The sequence below is a fragment of the Pholis gunnellus genome (genome assembly GCF_910591455.1).
Source record: "Pholis gunnellus genome assembly, chromosome: 18".
Taxonomy (NCBI): Eukaryota; Metazoa; Chordata; class Actinopteri; order Perciformes; family Pholidae; genus Pholis; species Pholis gunnellus.
In genome coordinates, this window is record NC_136545.1 from 18,353,147 (window position 1) to 18,372,667 (window position 19,521).

At 44.8% G+C, this 19,521-nt stretch overlaps 1 protein-coding gene across 1 annotated transcript; it reads left to right on the top strand.

Annotated features, from left to right (window-relative positions):
- Window positions 1–873: 873 nt before the first annotated feature.
- LOC306710543 (tumor necrosis factor receptor superfamily member 10B-like) lies at window positions 874–19,520 on the top strand. Its single transcript, XM_079179163.1, has 10 exons — window positions 874–1,126; window positions 10,302–10,470; window positions 11,492–11,623; window positions 15,001–15,112; window positions 15,657–15,790; window positions 15,884–15,985; window positions 16,071–16,117; window positions 16,270–16,557; window positions 16,642–16,678; window positions 17,089–19,520. Exons 1-10 carry the CDS (start codon window positions 1,094–1,096, stop codon window positions 17,388–17,390), a joined length of 1,356 nt encoding a protein of 451 aa, XP_079035289.1. The 5' UTR covers window positions 874–1,093; the 3' UTR covers window positions 17,391–19,520.
- Window position 19,521: the final 1 nt, after the last annotated feature.

Sequence of the window (19,521 nt, forward strand, 5' to 3'; positions counted from 1 at the left end):
TGACTATGTATAGTTTATAGGTACTTACTTTACTTGAGTATTTCCATCTTCTGCTTCTTTATACTTCTACTCCTCATCCATTATTATTGTGGGTCTACTTTTTACTCTACATTTACTTTTTAACTTGAGTTACTTTGCAGATTCAAATCGATAATACAAAATACTATCAACAAATGAAGACAAGAGGTCATTGATCCTCTCAAAACGAGCCCCTCTACTACAGCTGCAACATTAACGTGATTCATGCATCAATTAATTCAATGAATATTATTCTGAAATTGAACCTTCTGGATAGTGAATACTTATACTTTAAGTATATTTGATGCTCATACTTTTTTCTTTTACTTAAGTAAAATATCTATACACTGTGGTATGCAGTGGTAGAGGAAGTACTCAGATTTCACTCAAGTAAAAGTACTAAAAAGTACTAATTCCACACTTTGAAAAATACACCACAACAAGTAAAAGTCCAGCATTAGGAACCTTACGTACTAACAAAAAGTGTGTAAGTATTATCAGCAAAATGTGCTCAAATTAAAAGTAAAAGTACTCACTGTGCAGTAAAATGTTCCCTGTCAGTGTTTTACTATATCTGATGTTTCTCATTTCATATTACTGCTGTAGATGGAAGAAGTATAAAGTTAAATAAAATCAAAATACTCAAGTAAAGTACCTCAAAATGCTACTCGAGTAGCCTACAGTACTGTAGTAATTGTAGGCTACTTAGTTACATTCCAGGTATTAGTACTTCTTCCACCTCTGTTTAACAACCTCATTATTATTCAGTTTGAAGCACTGTGATTGGCTCCTGGGTCAAGTCTGACGTCACGCGCAGCTCCAAGGCGAGAAAAAACAAAAAGTCTTCAGTGGTGTTCTGGCTGTGAGTCTCTCAGCTCTCCGGAAAAACGCGTTAAAAGTTGTGTCAGTGGCTACAAAACTCATGAGAGAAACCGGGCGACGGATAGTGTTACGGCTGGACTTGCGCGCGTGGTTTTGTTTTGTTTGTGTGTTTTGTTAAAAAGACTTTAAAACCTGGTTTGGGTTGGTGACGCGCACTCGCCGGGATTTCCTCTCTCCTCTCGAAGTTCCCAAGATGAACTTCGATCCGGTGGTCGGGAAAACTTCTGTAAGTAAACACGACAATAACACACCAAGAATACCCACGCGTGTGTATTTGACTCACCTGTATTACACTGGCAGTCTGTCACAGTATTGTTATTAAAGTGTTAATGATGGTTTAACTTCGGATATAGCTACTTATCGTGTACGCGCTCGAGGCGCTTCAGCGGGACAGTAACATGATTTAGCTGTTAATACAAATAACTTGTTGTTTTCAAAGTGTCGCTGGGAGGCCAGAAGAGCTCTGATACATAAAATAAAATACCAAAATGCCTCATAAAGTTGAGGCTTAAACCAGACAAACATTGCCTCTTTATTTATTATACTGTTGGGAAGCTGCGCTGTTAACATGGGAACAGAAATCACGGCCAGGCCTGTGAACTTGGAGAAGATGAGACAAGCCCGTTCATTGTCCTCACACACACACACACGCACACAAGAAGTAACATTGTGTTTGTTTGTGTTGCTGATTTAAAGTGTTTATTTACGTGGAGAAGAAGGCTCATCCGGAGCTTATTGGCTCCTGTTTTTCTTTTTGGATTTGAAGTACATGTGCTTGTATCATTCACTCCCCCCCCCCCCCCCCCCCCCCCCCAAAAAAAAGCCTCAATGTTACAGCCACCATCTGTGTTGAACATCATGTGGTCATATTGTACAGACAGGCAGCATACGATGGCTCCTGGTCCGTCACAGCGGATGTATCTGGCCCTATAGGGCCTATTAATAAGCAGCACTGCAGCTATGGCCCCAGCTGTGTGTGTGTGTGTGTGTGTGTGTGTGTGTGTGTGTGTGTGTGTGTGTGTGTGTGTGTGTGTGTGTGTGTGTGTGTGTGTGTGTGTGTGTGTGTGTGTGTGTGTGTGTGTGTGTGTGTGTGTGGAAGTTGCGTGTTGAGATTTAAGTAACACGTCTGAAGCTGTGAATATCAGCTTGACCCCCAGAAAACGAAAAGCCAAGAATTCACCTCGCCAGCTTAGTCAATTAAAGCCACAGACGTCCTCTCGGCGCTTTTCCACTTTCTTCCGCTCTCGGACGCTCACAGAGACGTCTTTTCATTCCCCCGCTGTTGTTTTTTCCATCTGTGCAGCACCAAAAGCCTGACACTATAAATACCGTGTGCTCACTGTGAGGCCTTCACGTGTAGCCAATCCATTAACGGCCCTTTTGGCTTAATGATATGTGAGTAAATTGCATGTGAGACACTATGAAGGCTCCCTTCAAACGCTCTTTAAGTTGACTGGTTTACATTGCAGCGTGAGAGAGGAAACGGGAAAAAGAAATCAGAGCAAGTTACAGTGTTGGTCATTAAGCTGCGACGTCGTGGGATTTCCGAACATTCGGCTACCGCGGCTCCGCTCTAATTGAGTCGTTGAAGTGAACATAACGTCTGCCGCGGTGCCCCGGAGCCTTCCTGTTTGCTTTCCGCGTTGTCTGATCTGTGTTTTAAGTCGTGCAGTGTTCCATCACTGGAATCACATTTACTTCTCCGGGTGGCAAAGTCAATGTTTATCTCTTCTGTAAACCGCAGTACATTCTGGAGGCCTCGCCAGAGAGCCTTGTTGCTAAGGGACTATGGGGAAACTTCACCCCCCTTCCCCTCCACCCCCCTTCTCTAATCCCCCCCCTTCCCCCCCCAACACACACACACACACACCACTCCACTCCAAATTGCCCGAGTGTACGTGCCTGGCCGTCCAGTAAACTTCCTGCCTAGAATACACAGATATGCTGATATTAGTGGCATCGATTTACTTCTGAGAACTGTCCTGCCCGATGAGAACGCACTCCGGATTCCTATCTGCGATGGCTTTGCTGTGTGCGTCTGGGTGTTGGTTCACACAGGAAATGTCCCTCCGTGTCTCTGTGGACGGCACAGACAAGGAGGAGAGGGGGGGAGGGGGGGCAGGATGGACCTCTGGGACAGGCGGCTGGGCCAAATCTGTGCCGCTGGGGGGGAACCGAGCAGTGGTCAACAAAAAGTGTTCCAGCCTAGAGTAGAACTGTAACCGCCGCTTAGTGCTGCTTTGAGTGGCGACCATGTGAACGGTCACAGTGGAGACCGAGGAGGGGGGGGGGGGGGCTTAGAGAGGCTGCATGGACCCTGAATGACGCAATGGGGTGCAACAAAACTCACTGTCAGACACCAGGTTTGGCCCGTCACAGTGTGAAAGCCAGGTATTTATCCTTGAGAGCGGATGTTGATAAGAAGATATTGCTCTGAAGGAACCCGCCGCCGCTACCGCTGCTGCTGCTGCTGCTGTTACTGTTGTTTTTCACCATCGTTAAAGTGAATCCTTCTTTGGTTATCAGTGACCCGCTGACTCATGTAGGGAGTGCCACCTGTGCTCAGGTGCGGCCTGCATACCAACGGAGGCAAGTCATTGCCCACACGTGAACGGCCCAACTTTGGAGGGAAGTGGGGGAGAATCTCACCGTGTGTCAAACAGATTAACTTGCCTCAGTCTGATTAGCAACTAATTCCATACCCGCACGCACGCACACACACACACACACACAGCGTCTAACTGCTTTGAGGTGAAATACACTCATAGCTTTCCCATGTGTCATCTGACGAGTCAAATCACATGAGTTTACTATCCCGCTCGAGGACATTGTAGCAGGAATGGACACTGCAGAGTTATTTGTTGGTCTTTTTCTACATGTTATCTAAATGTAATTTAGTGTGTACCTATTTGAAGGCATTCTAGTCACACTATACTCTCCCAAATGCTGCTTGAGCTGAAACAATAAGTCAATGACTCGTCTTTTAATTCGATTTATCCGTTCAGTCACTTTTCAAACTGACGTCTTGTGTCTGGGACCAGCTGCTCCGCTGGGAGGTTCTGCTGCCGTTCGGTGTTTTACGTCGTTGTTAAACTGAATATCTGTGAGTTTTTGACAGTCGGTTGGAGAAAGAAGCTATTTCCAGATGTCACTTTGGGCTGTGAGAAACTATTTCTTGGACATTAAATAGACATTCTGGTCATATCTATGTATGTATGTATGTATTTTTAGTTGCAGCCTGATTGGACTTTTTTTGAAAGGATTCTATCCATCCTGTGTTAAATGAAGGAAATCTAATCTAATCTAATTGAAATGCTGTTTTATATGTCACAATAGATAACACATCGATAAGTCAACTGACAATAAAATAATCATCTACTATTTTAATAATGGATTCACGGTTTAGATCATTTGTCAAGCAAAAGTTCTAAGTTCTAAATCATGAGGATTTTCTGCTTTTTGTGTTGTATTCTACATTTACACTGAACCTCTTTGAGGGTGTGACTGTTGGTTTAACAAACAAGCTTATTTGATGCACATTTTAAAACTATTATTAGACCATTTGTAAAGCCAACAATCAATTAACCAAGAACGTAATCAGCTGATAATGAAAATAATAATAATCAGTTAGTCGAGCCCTACAACAGCTAAAAACAATTGCATTGCAAAGAGTGTTTATTCTTTCATTATCAATCACTCAATGGGTCTATTAAGTGCAATTTACCAAAGTTTAAGTATTTAAATAGTTTTTGCTTTGTGCCAACCAAAAGTCCAAAACCCCAAAACATTCAATTTTACTCAAATATTCACATTTGAGAAGCAGCAATCTGAATTTCGGGGCATTTTTACTTAAAAATGTTTAAGTTTTTATAAATGTTCTAAATAGTAATTAATAATCTGTGGACTTTGTAAATGTGACAGAATACTGAAGCAGAGTGGCTTGATGTTCCTCTGACTTCCTGCTCTCCTGGATGAATGGACAGATTATGACAAAAGTTTAAAGACTTAGAACAAACTCAACCTTTGTCCGGAGTTTAGAATGGACTTCTGTTTACAAAGACACACATCCAACATAAATTCCAGCTATTGATGGTCACTTAGGTCCTCGCTGAGCCGCTGCAGCAGCCACATAACTCTACATTTCTGCTGCGATGTGTTTATAAAGACGGCTGTAAACTGCCACCGCTTGATGGGCTTTTTCTTCCTTTTAGCACAAAGAGGAGCTTTAATGGACTGATGTGATTGTGTCGAGCACGGTGATGGATTCCTGCACATACTTGAGTCTTTTAGTCATCCGTTCTTGGTCTTTTTCATTCTCGCCCTCCTGGTGCTGTGAAGGGGCCTGATCACAATTTGAAAAGGGTTAACAAATAGCCCGCCGCACACACAAATATCAAAATTCAATTTGTTGCGTTGAAGTTGAAGTTTGATTTCCCATGAATAACGTGAAGCGTGACGCACGGTGGTTGTAATAAGTGTGCTTTGTGACGTGTGCGAGTAGAGCAGTCAGCCTTTAGAAAACCACACTGGAGACGCACTCGACCTCAAGAACGCAAACAGATTGAAACATGTGTGATGCTGCACCTGCTCACAACAGTGTGAACCCTCCAAACCTTCAACGGCCCCTCTCTCTCTCTCTCAGCCATCAAAACAATGCGACGGTTTTCATGTGGTCAGCGTCAGTGCGTCAGTCATTTCTCCCACTTGTGGTTGCAGATTGACTGCCAGTAAAATTCATTAAGACTGTCGTCATCGCAGATTGTTTTCCCCTTCTTCTTTTCTTCTCTCTTGATTCGAAAGGTGAATGTCACCTAACCTGCTTACGACACACCGTCGCGCTCCGTCTAATCAGCTCACCTCCTGAGGAAGCTCAAGAATCCATGTTGCGGAGCTGCAGCTTCCCCGAGTTTATAAATATCCAGCCGTATAGCGGATGTGTCGCGGGTCCAATCGGGTGCCCGGGCCCTGCTCTGAGGCGGGCCGCTGTGGAGCTGAACCCTGCATGAAGCCTCCGTATTGTCTCGAGCTTCCTGTGCTCCCTGAGAGGAGGGGGCCGCCGCTTTTCACACGCTCCCACACATAAACCGCACAGTGTGCTCGTGTATCGTACGCGCATGTGTGTGTGTGTGTGTGCGCAGCTTTTGCGGTTTTCACACTGTGTGCACTTTCACTCGCACTTTCTTGTCTTTAACTGCTTCAGATTTGAGGCGGGAGTCGCTCTCTCTTCATTTTCTATCATTTAGCTTTATTATGACGAATGTGCCCCGAGCTCGGCTGGACTTTGGATTTGTTTGCGGCGCCTCAGCGGGTGTCGTACATGTCCTCCGTCGTCTGAGACAGGATGCCGGTGTAATTCATCACTTAAGGAGAGTCGTGCATGGTCACCCCCCTCCGCGGGGCATGCCGGGCCTTATCCGTGAGGCAGAGAGCCCTCACTGTCCTGTCAAGCTCGGCCTGGAGGGATTTGAGTTGAACATGAGTACAAGAGTTGGCGTATGTTAAAAAAAGAAATGATGCCAAACTAATATTGGACATGAAGACATTACAGGACAGTGTTTCTGTGTTTTTCTGTTGACTCTCTGTTGTTCCTTTTTTTGTCAAAGAGCCATCCAAATACTACCCGACAGTATAAATACTACTAATTCAATTAGACAAGACAAATCAGCAGTGAAGGTTTCTAGTCGATACCATTAAAAAATCTGCACTCATTTACATTTTTCGCTTGACAGAAAACTCATCAACCACTTTCATAATCAGTTAATCGTTTCAGTCATTTTTCCAGCTAAAATGTTAAACATTCTCTGGTTCCAGAGAACCCGCAAACGTGAGGGTTTGCTGCTTATTGTGCAACAAAATAACTTTCTGCATTTTTGAATTGACGAAGAGAGCAGCTGATCGCCGAGGATTTCACCGCTTCACTGTTTACACTCTTGACACCAGTTGTGCCTCTGAACAGCTGTGGTGCCGACGGCGGCGTCACCTCCTCTGTTATGAGACGCGGTGGATGTCTCTCCTTCCTGTGGTGGTGGGAGGTCGCGGTGTTTCATAAAGAAGACGCATGTCGTAGTCGACTGAGCTGAAAGCAAACGTGTCATACTTAGGTCATTCATGGCGTGTTGCAAAATGAACAGCAGTGGGAAAAAAAACAACACGTTTGTTCCATCCTCCAGTCCGTCATGTGCTTGTGGCCTTAAATATCATCAGTTGTAATAAAGCAGTAACGGTTCATAATCAGTGTTAGTCCACTCGACTGCTGACCTCGCCCCCCCCCCCCCCCCCCCCCCCAGCTGCTGACCATCTATAATCCGATGAACTGATTAAGTCGTTGTCAGATCAACAAATCAGCGTGCAGTTTGGGTTCCGCTCACAAACTGGATTTCATGGATTGCATGAACTACAAAGTGACCACTCTTTAGTTGGTGTTCTATGGACCGCATGAGGAAGCTGAGAAAATTTGTTTTTATTTATTTGTTATTTCTAATTTCACATCCTCAGCACTTATACCTAGAAATATCTTGAGTCTAATAGTCGTGATGTCTCACAGTATCGATACAATATCGTAAGGATCACAGATGTTAAATTGATTAAATTGTCTCATAAGGAAAGCGTGATGGAGCGTTCTCAGTTAGAACACAGCGGTATAATGAGCGACATCATGTTGTTCCTTATCAGTTGGCTACGATTGAAATCATCCTTCCAATATGAAATGAAGAACCTCCCCTCGTTCATGTATGTGTGTTGCGTTTGTGCGTGCAAGAGTTCACTGCGTTTCTTTTCTTTTTTCATAATGGAGGTCACTGATTCCCTCGGGGATGTGGAGCTATCAGCCCCTCTAAAAGGCCCATTGATACCATAAGTCGGCTGAAAGGATGTCCTGTCGTTTAGTCACTTCTCAGTGTACATGTGGCATGTGTTGCGTTTGTGCCAAGGCAATTTGTGGAAGAACCCAGAGTGTTTAGAGGAAGCGAAGGGAAGCTAACTGTTGTCAGATAAACAGAGGGTCCCGTCATTATTTTATTGTAACTTTTTATTAGTTTAACTTGCATCCACACAAGCGTGGTACTAACCCATCGTACACACACACCGGAAGCCTGACAATGGGACTCTGTTTTAACCCAGTAATCTGCAGCCGAGCCCACTCGTGGTGCAGAGGATAGAGAGCACTGTGGAGTGGACTGAAGTGCTTCAGCCGGGCGCTGGGAGGTTTTCCAGGGATTGTGGGTTTGGAGGGCTTTCGACACTGAGGTTATGGTCACTCTGGTCTTCCTCCTCGCTCGGTCGTAGAGGTAAAGCCAAGCCACTTTGCGGCTGCCCAAAGTGTTTGTGTAAACAGCACATTTGCTCTGTTGTAGTTTAGCAGACGTCAGCGTGGACACATGTTCCCTTTTCCTCGTCTGCCAGCAGACTGTGTTCAAGAAATACCACACGGCGAGGTTTCCCTCAGGCTTGTTGGGACTCTTATTTCAAAATAAAAGCTGAACAGAGATGGTTCTTGATTCCCACATTCACCTCGGGCTTTCACGTTTAATAAGCCAAAAGATTCATCGATCGCAGGACTCGTAGATAATGAAAATAGTGAAGCCGTGCTTGAACCGGATGTTCTGTGTAGCGAACCCTTCAGCTGCTGCTGCAGCAGGTTAGCTGTCGAGGGCAGCTGCACCGCTGCGAGTGTTTTAGAATCACAGGCCCGGAATTGACCAAAGACTGGAAGTGACGTCATCTCTGTGCTGTCTGTGCATCCTCACTGTCAAAGAGACACCTGAGTCTCAACTTCTGATTGGCCGTGGGATTTCCTAGCTTCTTACTCGGCTGGACAAACTGCACATTCAATGCAATTTGACTTGAGCCCTGTAGAAGTGTAGGATTACCTTTTAGTGCAGCTCATTCCCAGTTGTCTTTTCTTCTCATCTTTCCTTTCCACTGTGTTTGCCGTGCACGCGTGCTTGTGCGCAGATTTTCGCTCTCTTGCCTTTTCACGCGGCCTTCTACTTACTCTTTCCCTAAGTCCTCGTCTCTGCATCCCCCCACCCTGCAGTCACACACACACGGCGTGTTCAAGTCTAAAGACTCACCCTGTGGCATTAAAGCTGTTAGTGCCCCCCCCCCCTCTCTCTAATTTTATCTCCCTCCCCTTTTCCTTCTCTCCCCTGTCTCTCCCCCTCCCAGAGAATGTTTGGATAGATCTAAATGGTGTGATTGTGACTGCTCTGCCGGCCGTCTGCCCCTCCACGTCTGCCTCTCAGCGTCTTTGGAAAGTCTGACGTGAGCAGAGAGAGAGGAAGAAGGGGAAAGGCAGAGAGAGAGAGAGAGGAAAGTTCTTTTGAACAACAAGGCATGGCGGCCCTCCAGAGAGCCAAGTCTTTAGCGTCAGGAGTCATTCGCAGCTCCGGCCTGTCCCTCTTTCTCTACCTCTTGTTTATCCGTCTTTATTCCCCTCATTCTCCCACACTGTCTTTTTTAGAAAACCTATTCCCTGCAGAACGTCCCATCCTCAACTCGCTGTCTACAATTTCTCACTTTCAATCGACCCCCCCTCCCCCTCCCTCTCAACCTTGCCACCTCTCCACCCCCTAACCTGTTCCTTTTCTCTCCTGGTCTGGCGTAGGTGGAGGTGGAGGGGGGGGTTGGGGGGGGGGCGGTAGCACAGGAGAGACAAAAACCTCCAAATCTTAGGCCTCTCACTTTACCCGGGAGGTGTCGCGTTGCGTTCGGGGGCGCCGGACGGCGGTGTCACATGTCGCGGCATTCAAAGAGCCGAGGGTTTAAGAATGTGGGTCATTTGAAGTAGAGGCACTAAAGTGCGTTGTTTGCCAGTGAATGGGGCCTTCTCACGTTGACATGGTGAAAAGCGTGTGAATAAACACCAGCGCCCGGGGGCCACGCTAAAGCGTTTCGGCCGTATTCTTCTCGGTACCCCACCTATACAAGCCCTGTTATTATCCAGCACATGAATGGCTCTCTGGAGTCACATTCGATACGGGCACCGCGGTGGCGTTAGCCGGGATATCTTATCAGACCCTGTCTGTTACTCCCACAGCAGAGACTCTTCCCTTTTTAAAAAGAAAACCAGATCAATTGGAGGAATTAAGTTCGGTCACCTGTTGCGCCGCATGTCGTCAGTGTGTAGCTTTGTGTCCGTGCACACACACACACACGGGGTTGTTTTTGCTTCTACTTCAGACCAGCTGGATGGCTCCCATAATTGCTTTCCCACGGCAGATGCTCAGATCAGATGGTTCAAATTAAGTCGTAGATTGCTCACACACGGTTCCCTATGAAGATAGACTCTCCTCTTTACTGTCATGTAATGAGTCTGAGTGGGCGAGTTTGGATACTGTGTGTATGCAAAACTAATGCAAAGCTTTTGTCTTCTCTCTCCCTCCCTGACCTCAATGATCCAGGTGTTTGTGGCCGTGCTCCTCGTCGGGCTGTTGTGTCACGCAGCCGAACCTCCAGCGTCTCAGTGGTCCAGCGACGAATACAAAAACCTCACCCTGCGGCGTCACAGAACATGTGTGGAGAACGAGCAGTACCTCCACCAGGGACTCTGCTGCCACAATTGCAAGGCTGGTAAGGGGGAACCACGTTAAGTCGAATATTCAGTAGCAATTACAGCTCCAGTTCCAACCAAACATATGAGGAATGTGGGCCTGAATAAGTACGCCCGCTGCCACATTTCAACCTGAAACTCCCTCCGATCAACAAATAGTGGCGTCAAGGACTGAGCGCAGATTTAAAAGACGGCATTTTGTGTGAAAAGACTTGAGTCAAACGTTGAACCCGTAACCTGAACTGTGTCCCAAATGAATTCGGCAAATATTCCCTGCATTGTCTGGAAAGAATGCATGATGGCTAGAAGCAGGAGGCAAACTGCTCCAAGTCACAGAGGGAAAGGGGAAAGTGCAGAATGTGCAGTGGAGGTTATTTAAGTTTCAGTAATTGAAAGTACCAGCCATATTCATTTATTATGTGAAGAACTTTAGACTGTTTCCTTTAGCGCAGTACATGTTTAGCATGTAGTTGCTAGCTGTTTTGAATTATTCAATTTGCTATTCTGAATTCTAAGAAGTAATTTGTATTTGATCAGTAACTAGTTTTGGTTCACGTTCACTTGAAACCACATGGTGTCAATATGAGCTTTTATGTAACCAGACTGTTTCACCCCTGAACCGACCACAACACCGATCCTCTATTTACTGAATGAGTTCAACCAAAGATGTCTTTGCCCTCTGTTGCATGTTTCCTATTCTCCACTGTGTCTTTCTTTAATCCGCGCATCAGATAAACACATGAAAATCAAGTGGTTTTATTCCAAGCACGCCTCAACTGAGTACACAAATCCTGAGCACGACAGCCGCCCAGAAGTTCAGTGAATCGGTTCCTGTCTTTCCTCTAGTCCCTGTGAAATGTGGGCATTAACTTCAAGTAAAGAAAAACTCTAAAGTCCCACACATGAACCTGACCTTCTCTTCTTAGCTGCTATCCCATTGGCTTACGGTTTGGAAGCTCAGTGTGACCCCCTGTGGTATGGAAACCCATCACAGTAAAGAAGCGAATAACCTGTAATGTGTGTGTTTTGTGTCGTTTGCAGGAACCTTTGTGCTGAAGGGATGCGAAAGAGACCAAGAACACGGGACCTGTCTGCCCTGCGAGCATGGCCAGACCTACACAGAGCACTCCAACGGGATGAACCGCTGTCTGCCCTGCACTCACTGCCGCTCAGGTAACCACGTCGTCCGCATCGCTGAGTCAGTGGGAACGAGTTGGCTCTTTAGCTTAGCGTGAACATACTTTACAATGATCGGTGAGAGTGGTCAGACCGTGATGCTTTCTGCCACCCATTTAAACCATACTAACATTTATTTATCTTTGATCTATAAAGTGTCAGCTAACAGCAAAAAAAGCCCAAAGATGCTGAACTTTCTAAAGAAAACCTGAAACCAATTTGGAATTTCTTTTTTCAAAAACACTGAAAATGAGTCCCAGAAAAATAAAGCACTTAACTGCCTTTCCTTTGATTTCCAAAGTGGAGTTTTCTGAAGTCCAGTGTGTCAGAGATATATTGTTTGGGAAAGCGAATACCTTTTTGTCTGTGTGCCCCCCCCGCCTCTCAGATCCTCTCCTGAAAATGTGATCTTGTGATGTTACAGAGTCGCAGGGCGTGTCTTTGTTGTTTTGTTTCGTGGGCTGAATGTGAGCATGTTGCCCGTCTCTGGAGAGCTGCTTGTGTGTCTGTCCTACCTGGCTGAACTGGGTGTGTCTGTGTCTCATTGTGTCCCGCACTGGGGCGTCTTTGTGTCCAATGAAAGGCTGGAGCTACAGAAAAGAGACTACTGTTACATGGGATGTGTTTTGAGCTCAGTCATCTCGGTTTTTTTAAGAAAGAGCTTTGTGTGCTGTTTGCTCTAGTTTTAACTTATTTACGACCGTGTAATAATTAATAGGTCACCGGCAAAGGAAATGTGAATTAGACTTTAGAAAGGTTTCCCTTGTTGTAGACTACGTTCACTTAAAGTAAACTATCTGCACCACAGTACCTCCTGTTGGGAAATACCTTATCAAGGCTCCAGTTTAAGCCCTCGTTTTGCATGTTGTCTCCATACGATGAGCGTTGCGGAGGCGCTCCACCCTCAGAACAGACTTATACAAAGCACCTGCCAGTTTATAGAATAACGTAATCAAGGAATCAAAGTAGGACCTGTCACCATGACTCTGCATGTTTTACATTCTAATTATCACCGGGCAGACTGACAAGACTGAAAGCTGCGATGTGTCACACTCGCTTCGGGAATCTGTTTTCCATTCTCGGTGTAACGGCTGCTTCTCTCGCGCCGCGTATGAAGTGGCTCCACTGTTAACAGAGCTGAACACACAACAACAGAACATGATTTCTAGCCTGATGGAATGAACGAAATGGTTACAAACACAATGTGACAAACTGAAGCAGAGTCAGCTTTGTTTAACTACTATTTAACTCTTTGTAGAACGTTTTTAAATCAAAAGGATTAATGAGAAAAAACCTCCCAATATTCCAACCATCCAAGATTTTTAAACATTATTTATGACCTATTTTTATAGTTGTTTTCAAACCTGTGTGTGTGTGCGTGTGTGTGCGCGCTACAATCATTAAGCGATGAAAGTGCTCTTCGGGGCCGAGCGTTTAACAGCCGAGCAATAAACCAGAATGTCCCCGAGTGTCTTCGCTCCGTCTTTAGAAAACGAACAAAACAACCTCCGAAGGAAATTGTTTCGTATTGGAAAGTTGCCATTGCTGCATGTTGATTGTTGTATAACGTTTACATCATAACAATCAAACCCATTGTCCCGATAGCTCGGCAGAGGAACCAGTTAAGGACTGTTTTGATAAACCCGGTAGCGGTCTCTGTGTGAGAGCAGACACAACCCGGCTCACACTGCAAGAACACGGACATCAGGCAGGGACCCAAGAGTGTATGATATCTACCGATACACACTGTGTGTGTCAATACTTGTGCCTCTTAAGACTTCTGAGATGTTAGCTGAACTTTATTGGTATAGCACCTTTCGTACAGGTTAGTGCAGTTCAAAGTAAACTAGGACAGAACACAGAAAAGACCAAAACAATTTGAGACCGAGAAAATAAAACAAATGGTGAAAAATGTGGTGGATTAGATTTAAGAGCTATGATAACGGTAACATTAGTAAAACAATGTGAAATAATAAAAAAGCTGAATACAATTGTACAGCTTAAAAACACAAATATAAGTGATTTAATAACAAAACAATAAAATAGAAAAAACAGTGTTTAATGTATATTACCATTCTGAATATGTAGGTTTTGAGTTTACATTAAAAAAAGAATGAAGCTCTTCCAGCTGCTCTCAGGTCCTCAGGCAGACTGTTCCAGCAGCTAAAAGCCTGAATCTACCAGATAGAAGAGCATTGAGCTCACTTCTGAGCCGTACATGAGTCTGCTTGGGGACAAACCCCTGCTCTGTTTATGTTCATACAATCCAAGTTGTTGCTGCGAGCCGTCAGGTCGTTCCATATATAGTCCTGCATAGCTTAGCTTAAGTCACAGCTGTGCTATCCGCGGGCCCGTTCTACCCAGCAACATTTAGGCTATCATGATCATCACAATGATGGTCACATAAAGGATGAAGGTAGACCGAGAGCTGGCTGGGATCAGTAAACTCCCATTTAATACTCGCCTTCACATGTAGAAAGCATTTCACCTGATGAAAAACACACATACTGTATATTCTCAGCTCATGAACAGCACAGCTGATGCGCCTTCTCGTTTCCTTATGAAGGTGACAAAGTGTTTTTTAGGGCAAGTGACTAATTGTGGACTTTGTAATTGTCACAAGTTGACAAAACATGAGTCTCATGTAGGTGAACTGGGTCATAAATTAGCTCTAGATATGAATATCTAAAAACCTACTTCACATTTTTACCTCAGAATTTGCTACAAAATGAGCTGAGTTGTCTGAATACAACCAAATCAAGCTGCCGCTGTACTTTTTCCTTAATTGGCCTGCACATCAAACCTCTGTGGCGGGTCATCCCGTGGAGGTGGACCGCTGGTTTGTTATTCATTTTGATCTTATCTCAAAGGCCGGGGGGGTTACGGTCTCTTCATGTCTCCATGTAATAAATGAACCATGCCGGATTCTCCGTCCTCATTATCCTGTTAAAATGAGGCACATTCCATCAAACAGGGAGTCAGACTTGGAAACGCAATCTTCTAACTTTGCAAAAAAAAAAACGACCACATCGTTTCTAAAGGCCAACGAATTACCTGAGACGTCCTTCTTCTTGTTCTCTCTCGTTTAATGGAAGTCGGTGGTCACAAGTTTATTACGAGACCGCTTGTGCAGCTCTGTCTGCACACGCTTCACAAAGTCCTTTAAAGACTCCTGTCTGTCCGTGCATCATTGTCTGGCATCGTGTATTGTTTTATGTGCGTTTGTGTATTTGATGTGGGAACATGCTGTAACATGTGTATCTGTCTATCTCTGTATGGATTTCATCTATTTAATATGGCTGGATTTAGGTCCTTCATTATTGGGCCCCCGTCTGCCACGTCTTCATCTCTTCTCGCTACTTTGCTCTCCACAGATGAGATTCAGACTGCATCCTGCACCACAACCACAGACACCAGTTGCCAGTGCAGACCAGGTACCTTCTGTGTCCCAGATCAGGCCTGCGAAGTCTGCAAACGCTGTGCCAAGTAAGTGCCCTCTACTTCTTTTTCGGAAATAGTTTTCAGTTCTGCGGATCAATGTTATCCAATTTTGAATGTAATTCTAGCATAATGGGCTGATTCTTAAAGCATCCACGGCATTGTTGAGTTTCCATCTTTTAACAACTAGCTAATTTCACTTATCCTCGCTTAATTCAAATTCAGTCCCAGACTGGCAGAAAACAAATAGCATGAAGTTCCTGGTAGTTTTAGTCCCGGGATTACTTTTCAAGGAACTCCAAAAGGTCGCAGCGTGCAGTTCAGGGGTTCCCACCAGTTTCATCCGAAAGACACATAGAGAAAATAAATCTTGTGTTTTGTCTCACTGCAACAACATTTACTGCTGCATAGTATTTACGAAAGCACGTTGGATGTGTTTTAGAACGTTAACGGTCCTAAATCGATACAAGAGTACGTCCTTGTTTGGGTCATAAGGGGGCTTTGGTCTTGAGGACCAGCTTGAAGCTCAAAGGGTTCTGAAGTTATTTTTATTGTATGTTTTATTGTTAATGGAAATACATTTGTATTACAGGTGTAAATCGGGGGAGGAGGAGGTGAAGAAGTGCACCCCATTTTCTAACACCGAGTGTCGCAAACGGGATCTGTCGCCGACGGAAACCTCGTCAGCCCTCACCACACCGACCCCCACTTCTCCAGCCGACATCGGTAACCCCGCCGCTTCACGCAAAGCCTCCTGCTTAACATCGTAGGTTGTTCCCGTGCTTGATTGTTCATCTTCACTGATTTTATTTTTTCCAGTTACGCCGATCTGCATTTCCCTGGTCGTCATCGTCATCTTCATCGTTATTGGACTGGCTTTGTGGTGGTTCGTAATCAGGCGGCGTTCATGTGAAGTACCATGTGAGTTGACATCGAGTGCACCTTTGCGTTGCTGTTTTGCTTATTAAGTGTGTATTCTTAATGCCGTTTGTCTGCTGTTGAACAGGTTCAAGGAGCCGTTGTGATTCCAGTGAGATTGTGAAGATTCCTATCGTAAGTTGTTGTGTTTGATTTCGCACACGTTGTGCACCTTTTCAGCGGCTTTATGATATTAGTTATTGTTGTGTAGCCGTCACAGTTAAGATACAGAATCTCTGGTACAATATGTCACCTTTCTCCATCCTCCACTGTTTTGTTGTGGTCAGGACGAGAGTGGAGCCACGGCCGAGGAGAGACAGAATAATCAGAACGCAGGTCTGGAGGGCGAGGAGTCCCGTCCCGAGTCACGGCCCCTGCTGCAGGAGACCGGGATGACCAAGGCCTCCCCTCCGCTCGAAGATGAGGACCGGGGTCTCGGAGACAGTTTGCCCAACACCACTAGTTCTTCTCAGACTAGCCTGTCAGCCCCGCCCATCGCAGCCTCCCCCGACAGTAACCCCCCGAACACCCCGCAGCAGAGCCCCGCCGCCATCCGACTGCCACCTGCAGACATGGTGCGCTTCTCACACATTCAAAACATTTGTGTTTTAATAACCACCTGTGCCACTGTCGCTTACATTTGTGTTTTTATGTTGTAGGATGATCCTCTGCAGCATCGATTGGTGCCTCTACAAGGTGAGATTTCCGATTCCAGCAGTGGGAGGGGGAGGTTTCCCCTCTACCAAGCTCTTTTAATGCCACTTGATTTGAGCTAACAGGCAGTCTAATAAACAGGATCTCCTCAAGAGCTCACATTATCTGCTTGATAGATTAACGATCTCATGACAGTCAGGCAGTGTCTGAGCCTTTCGGGGGTTGTGACACGCCGCCGTTTTTTTTTCTCATGCTAAGTTAAAAGAGGACATGACTTAACAGATTCATTTGATCGTGTATTAAAATGTTCAAATGTGTGCATCCCCTGAAGGAAAATGGGTGAAATGACAATCAAGATAAACGCTTCAGTTTGCACACACAGACTTTCTGTGTTTCTGCAGCTTTATGTGCCTTTTTGTGTCTCTCAATCTACATTTTGTTCTCTTTTAAAGGGTCAGAAAAATCCCTAAAGAAGAGCTTCGATTTGTTCGAAGAGTGCCTGGACGTGCGGATCCATAACAAGTTCTTCAGAATGATCGGGGTCAGTGACAACCACATTCGGATCGCGGAGAACGGCGCCCAAAGTGACAAAGTGTATGAACTGCTGAAGAACTGGATGCAGCGGCAGGGACTAAAAGCGGACATCAACGACCTGTTAGACGCTTTGCTAAGTATGGACCAGCGGCGCTCGGCTGAGAGCATCGCCTCTGCGGCCCTGCGGAGAGGCTACTACAAGCACGCAGACGCACCCTGAAAGCTGAAGTAACGGGGACTGCGAATGAAGTAACCACAAAGTACTTAATGCAAGAAAAAAAATTCAAAGCACACAGACACTGTCGGTGGACATTGTGTCTCACGAACAGGCTTACCTCTTTGTGGCTGACCAGCCATGTACTCATAAAGCCAGTAGTTTAAAAAACACAAAAAGGGGAAAGTCGAGCCATATTTATCAGAGCTCTGAAGATGTTGACTACTCGCCAAATGCGGAGGTGTAATACAGAAAAATGAAGAAAGAGTCGCGTGGTCAAATTTGAACAACATCACCGGCAAAGACAACAATGAAATTGTGTTTAAAAAAAAAAAGAAAAAGAGCAGATTAATGCGAAAGGTGTCCGCTTCCACAGGCGTAAATGACTGCATGTTTTAGGCTCTAATGGAGCAACATGCGTCCAAATACTGAAACGTCTCTGGGCGTGTGTGTGTGCGTGTGCGTGCGTGTGTGTGTGTGTGTCACGCATCTGGCCCTCAGATCACAAAACACTACCTGGAGACAAGGATATACACTGGTTTGTAGGAGTGGCATTAGCTATGTCACTAATACTGTGCCTCTTTGATGCACTGACCTCTGGCACATGTAGGATTTTCAAACTAAAATCATGCTATATTTGTTGTTTTGTAGATTTTAAGAATATGGACGGTTAGCTTTACTAATCATACCTTTTGCCTCTTCAGTGCCATTTGATCATCATACATTTATTTAGGGATGCTGATGTCATTATGTTCATAGAGCGTAGAGATACAAAAATAGATTTTGAACAATCGAGTGACGTTGGAGTCTTTCAGTCTTGTGTCGTCCGGTCTTTTATATGCTCAGTGTTGCTCCGCACACGACATCGTAGAAGGAATTTCACCAGCTGTTTCTGTCGGAGCAGCTGTTTCCATAATGTTTCCATGCAACTTGGACAACTTCAAAGGTCATTTTATTTATTGACGTATTTATTGTAATGAATAATAATTAACTTTGAATATTTATACCGTTTTTCAAAACAAACGACCCTGGAAAACATGACGTTCAGCTTTCGGGGCAAAATGACTGACATCCGACTTTTCAAAGGTGTGATTGAAGCTCCGTAGCGCTCAGTCCAAACTCTGTCCCTGCTCGCCGTGTTAAGTGTAGCACTCTGGTCCACACTGTCAATGTGTCAATGTTACATGTAGCCATTTCCTCTCGAGAGACCACGTTCGTGGAAGCTTTCGCGATGCCAAACGCAGAGCGTGTTATTTCAAATTGGAGTTGAGGCGGCGACGTCCAATGTTAGAAAAAAGAGAACTGACCTGCTGAGCCCGACCGTTGAACAGTCCTCCTGTACATGTCAGCGGTCACGTGGCAGACGTGGATTGTTTCGTCTTTGGTTAGACTCAAAACAAGATGAAGGAAACTATTTTTTTTTTCTGGATTTTAAAAAGAAGCTGAAATGTATTTTTCCCCTCATTCTGTCACATGTACATACGAAGGTCCAGAGCGCCTCACAACGTGTACATGTGTGTGTGTGTGTATATATGCAGCTCTATTAACAAACCAACATGAATATAGTGAGGTGTGGCGTTATTCAGAGCAACCGGAGCAGTTGGCTGTCGAGGTTGTGACATTTTAAACTAGATTTAGGCCCATTTTTCTGCAGCATGTATAAAGGAAAGAGTTACAGAGTTATATATTATTGCTGAAGAGTGATGCTACAGTGCTGGCACTGCCATCTATTGACAGACAATGAAAATACAGCCGGCATCAATTTCTCGGGGTCTGAACACCTCTCTCACTGAACATTCTCCCTCTTTAACTCCTTTTTAAAGTAAACTCTTTGTCTTGTTTCTGAAGATTCCTCTTGGCCTTTGAAGTAGCAGCATGCATGTTTTGTTCACTCTGTGGCACTTCACGTGGATGACGTCTTTTTTTTCTGAAATAGTTTCTGTGTTTTGACTTTTACATATCTTATTAGTCCTAAGCTGTTCAATTAACTTCCTCTTGTGTAAAGAAACGTTCTGTCCAGCGTTGCCGCAAAGCCATTTTCCCCCTTAGTTATTGTTTGCTTGTCATGAATTTCAGATATAAATTATGCAAATACATCAAAGCTGTTTTTATGTCAATTTCAAATAAATGTTTTGTA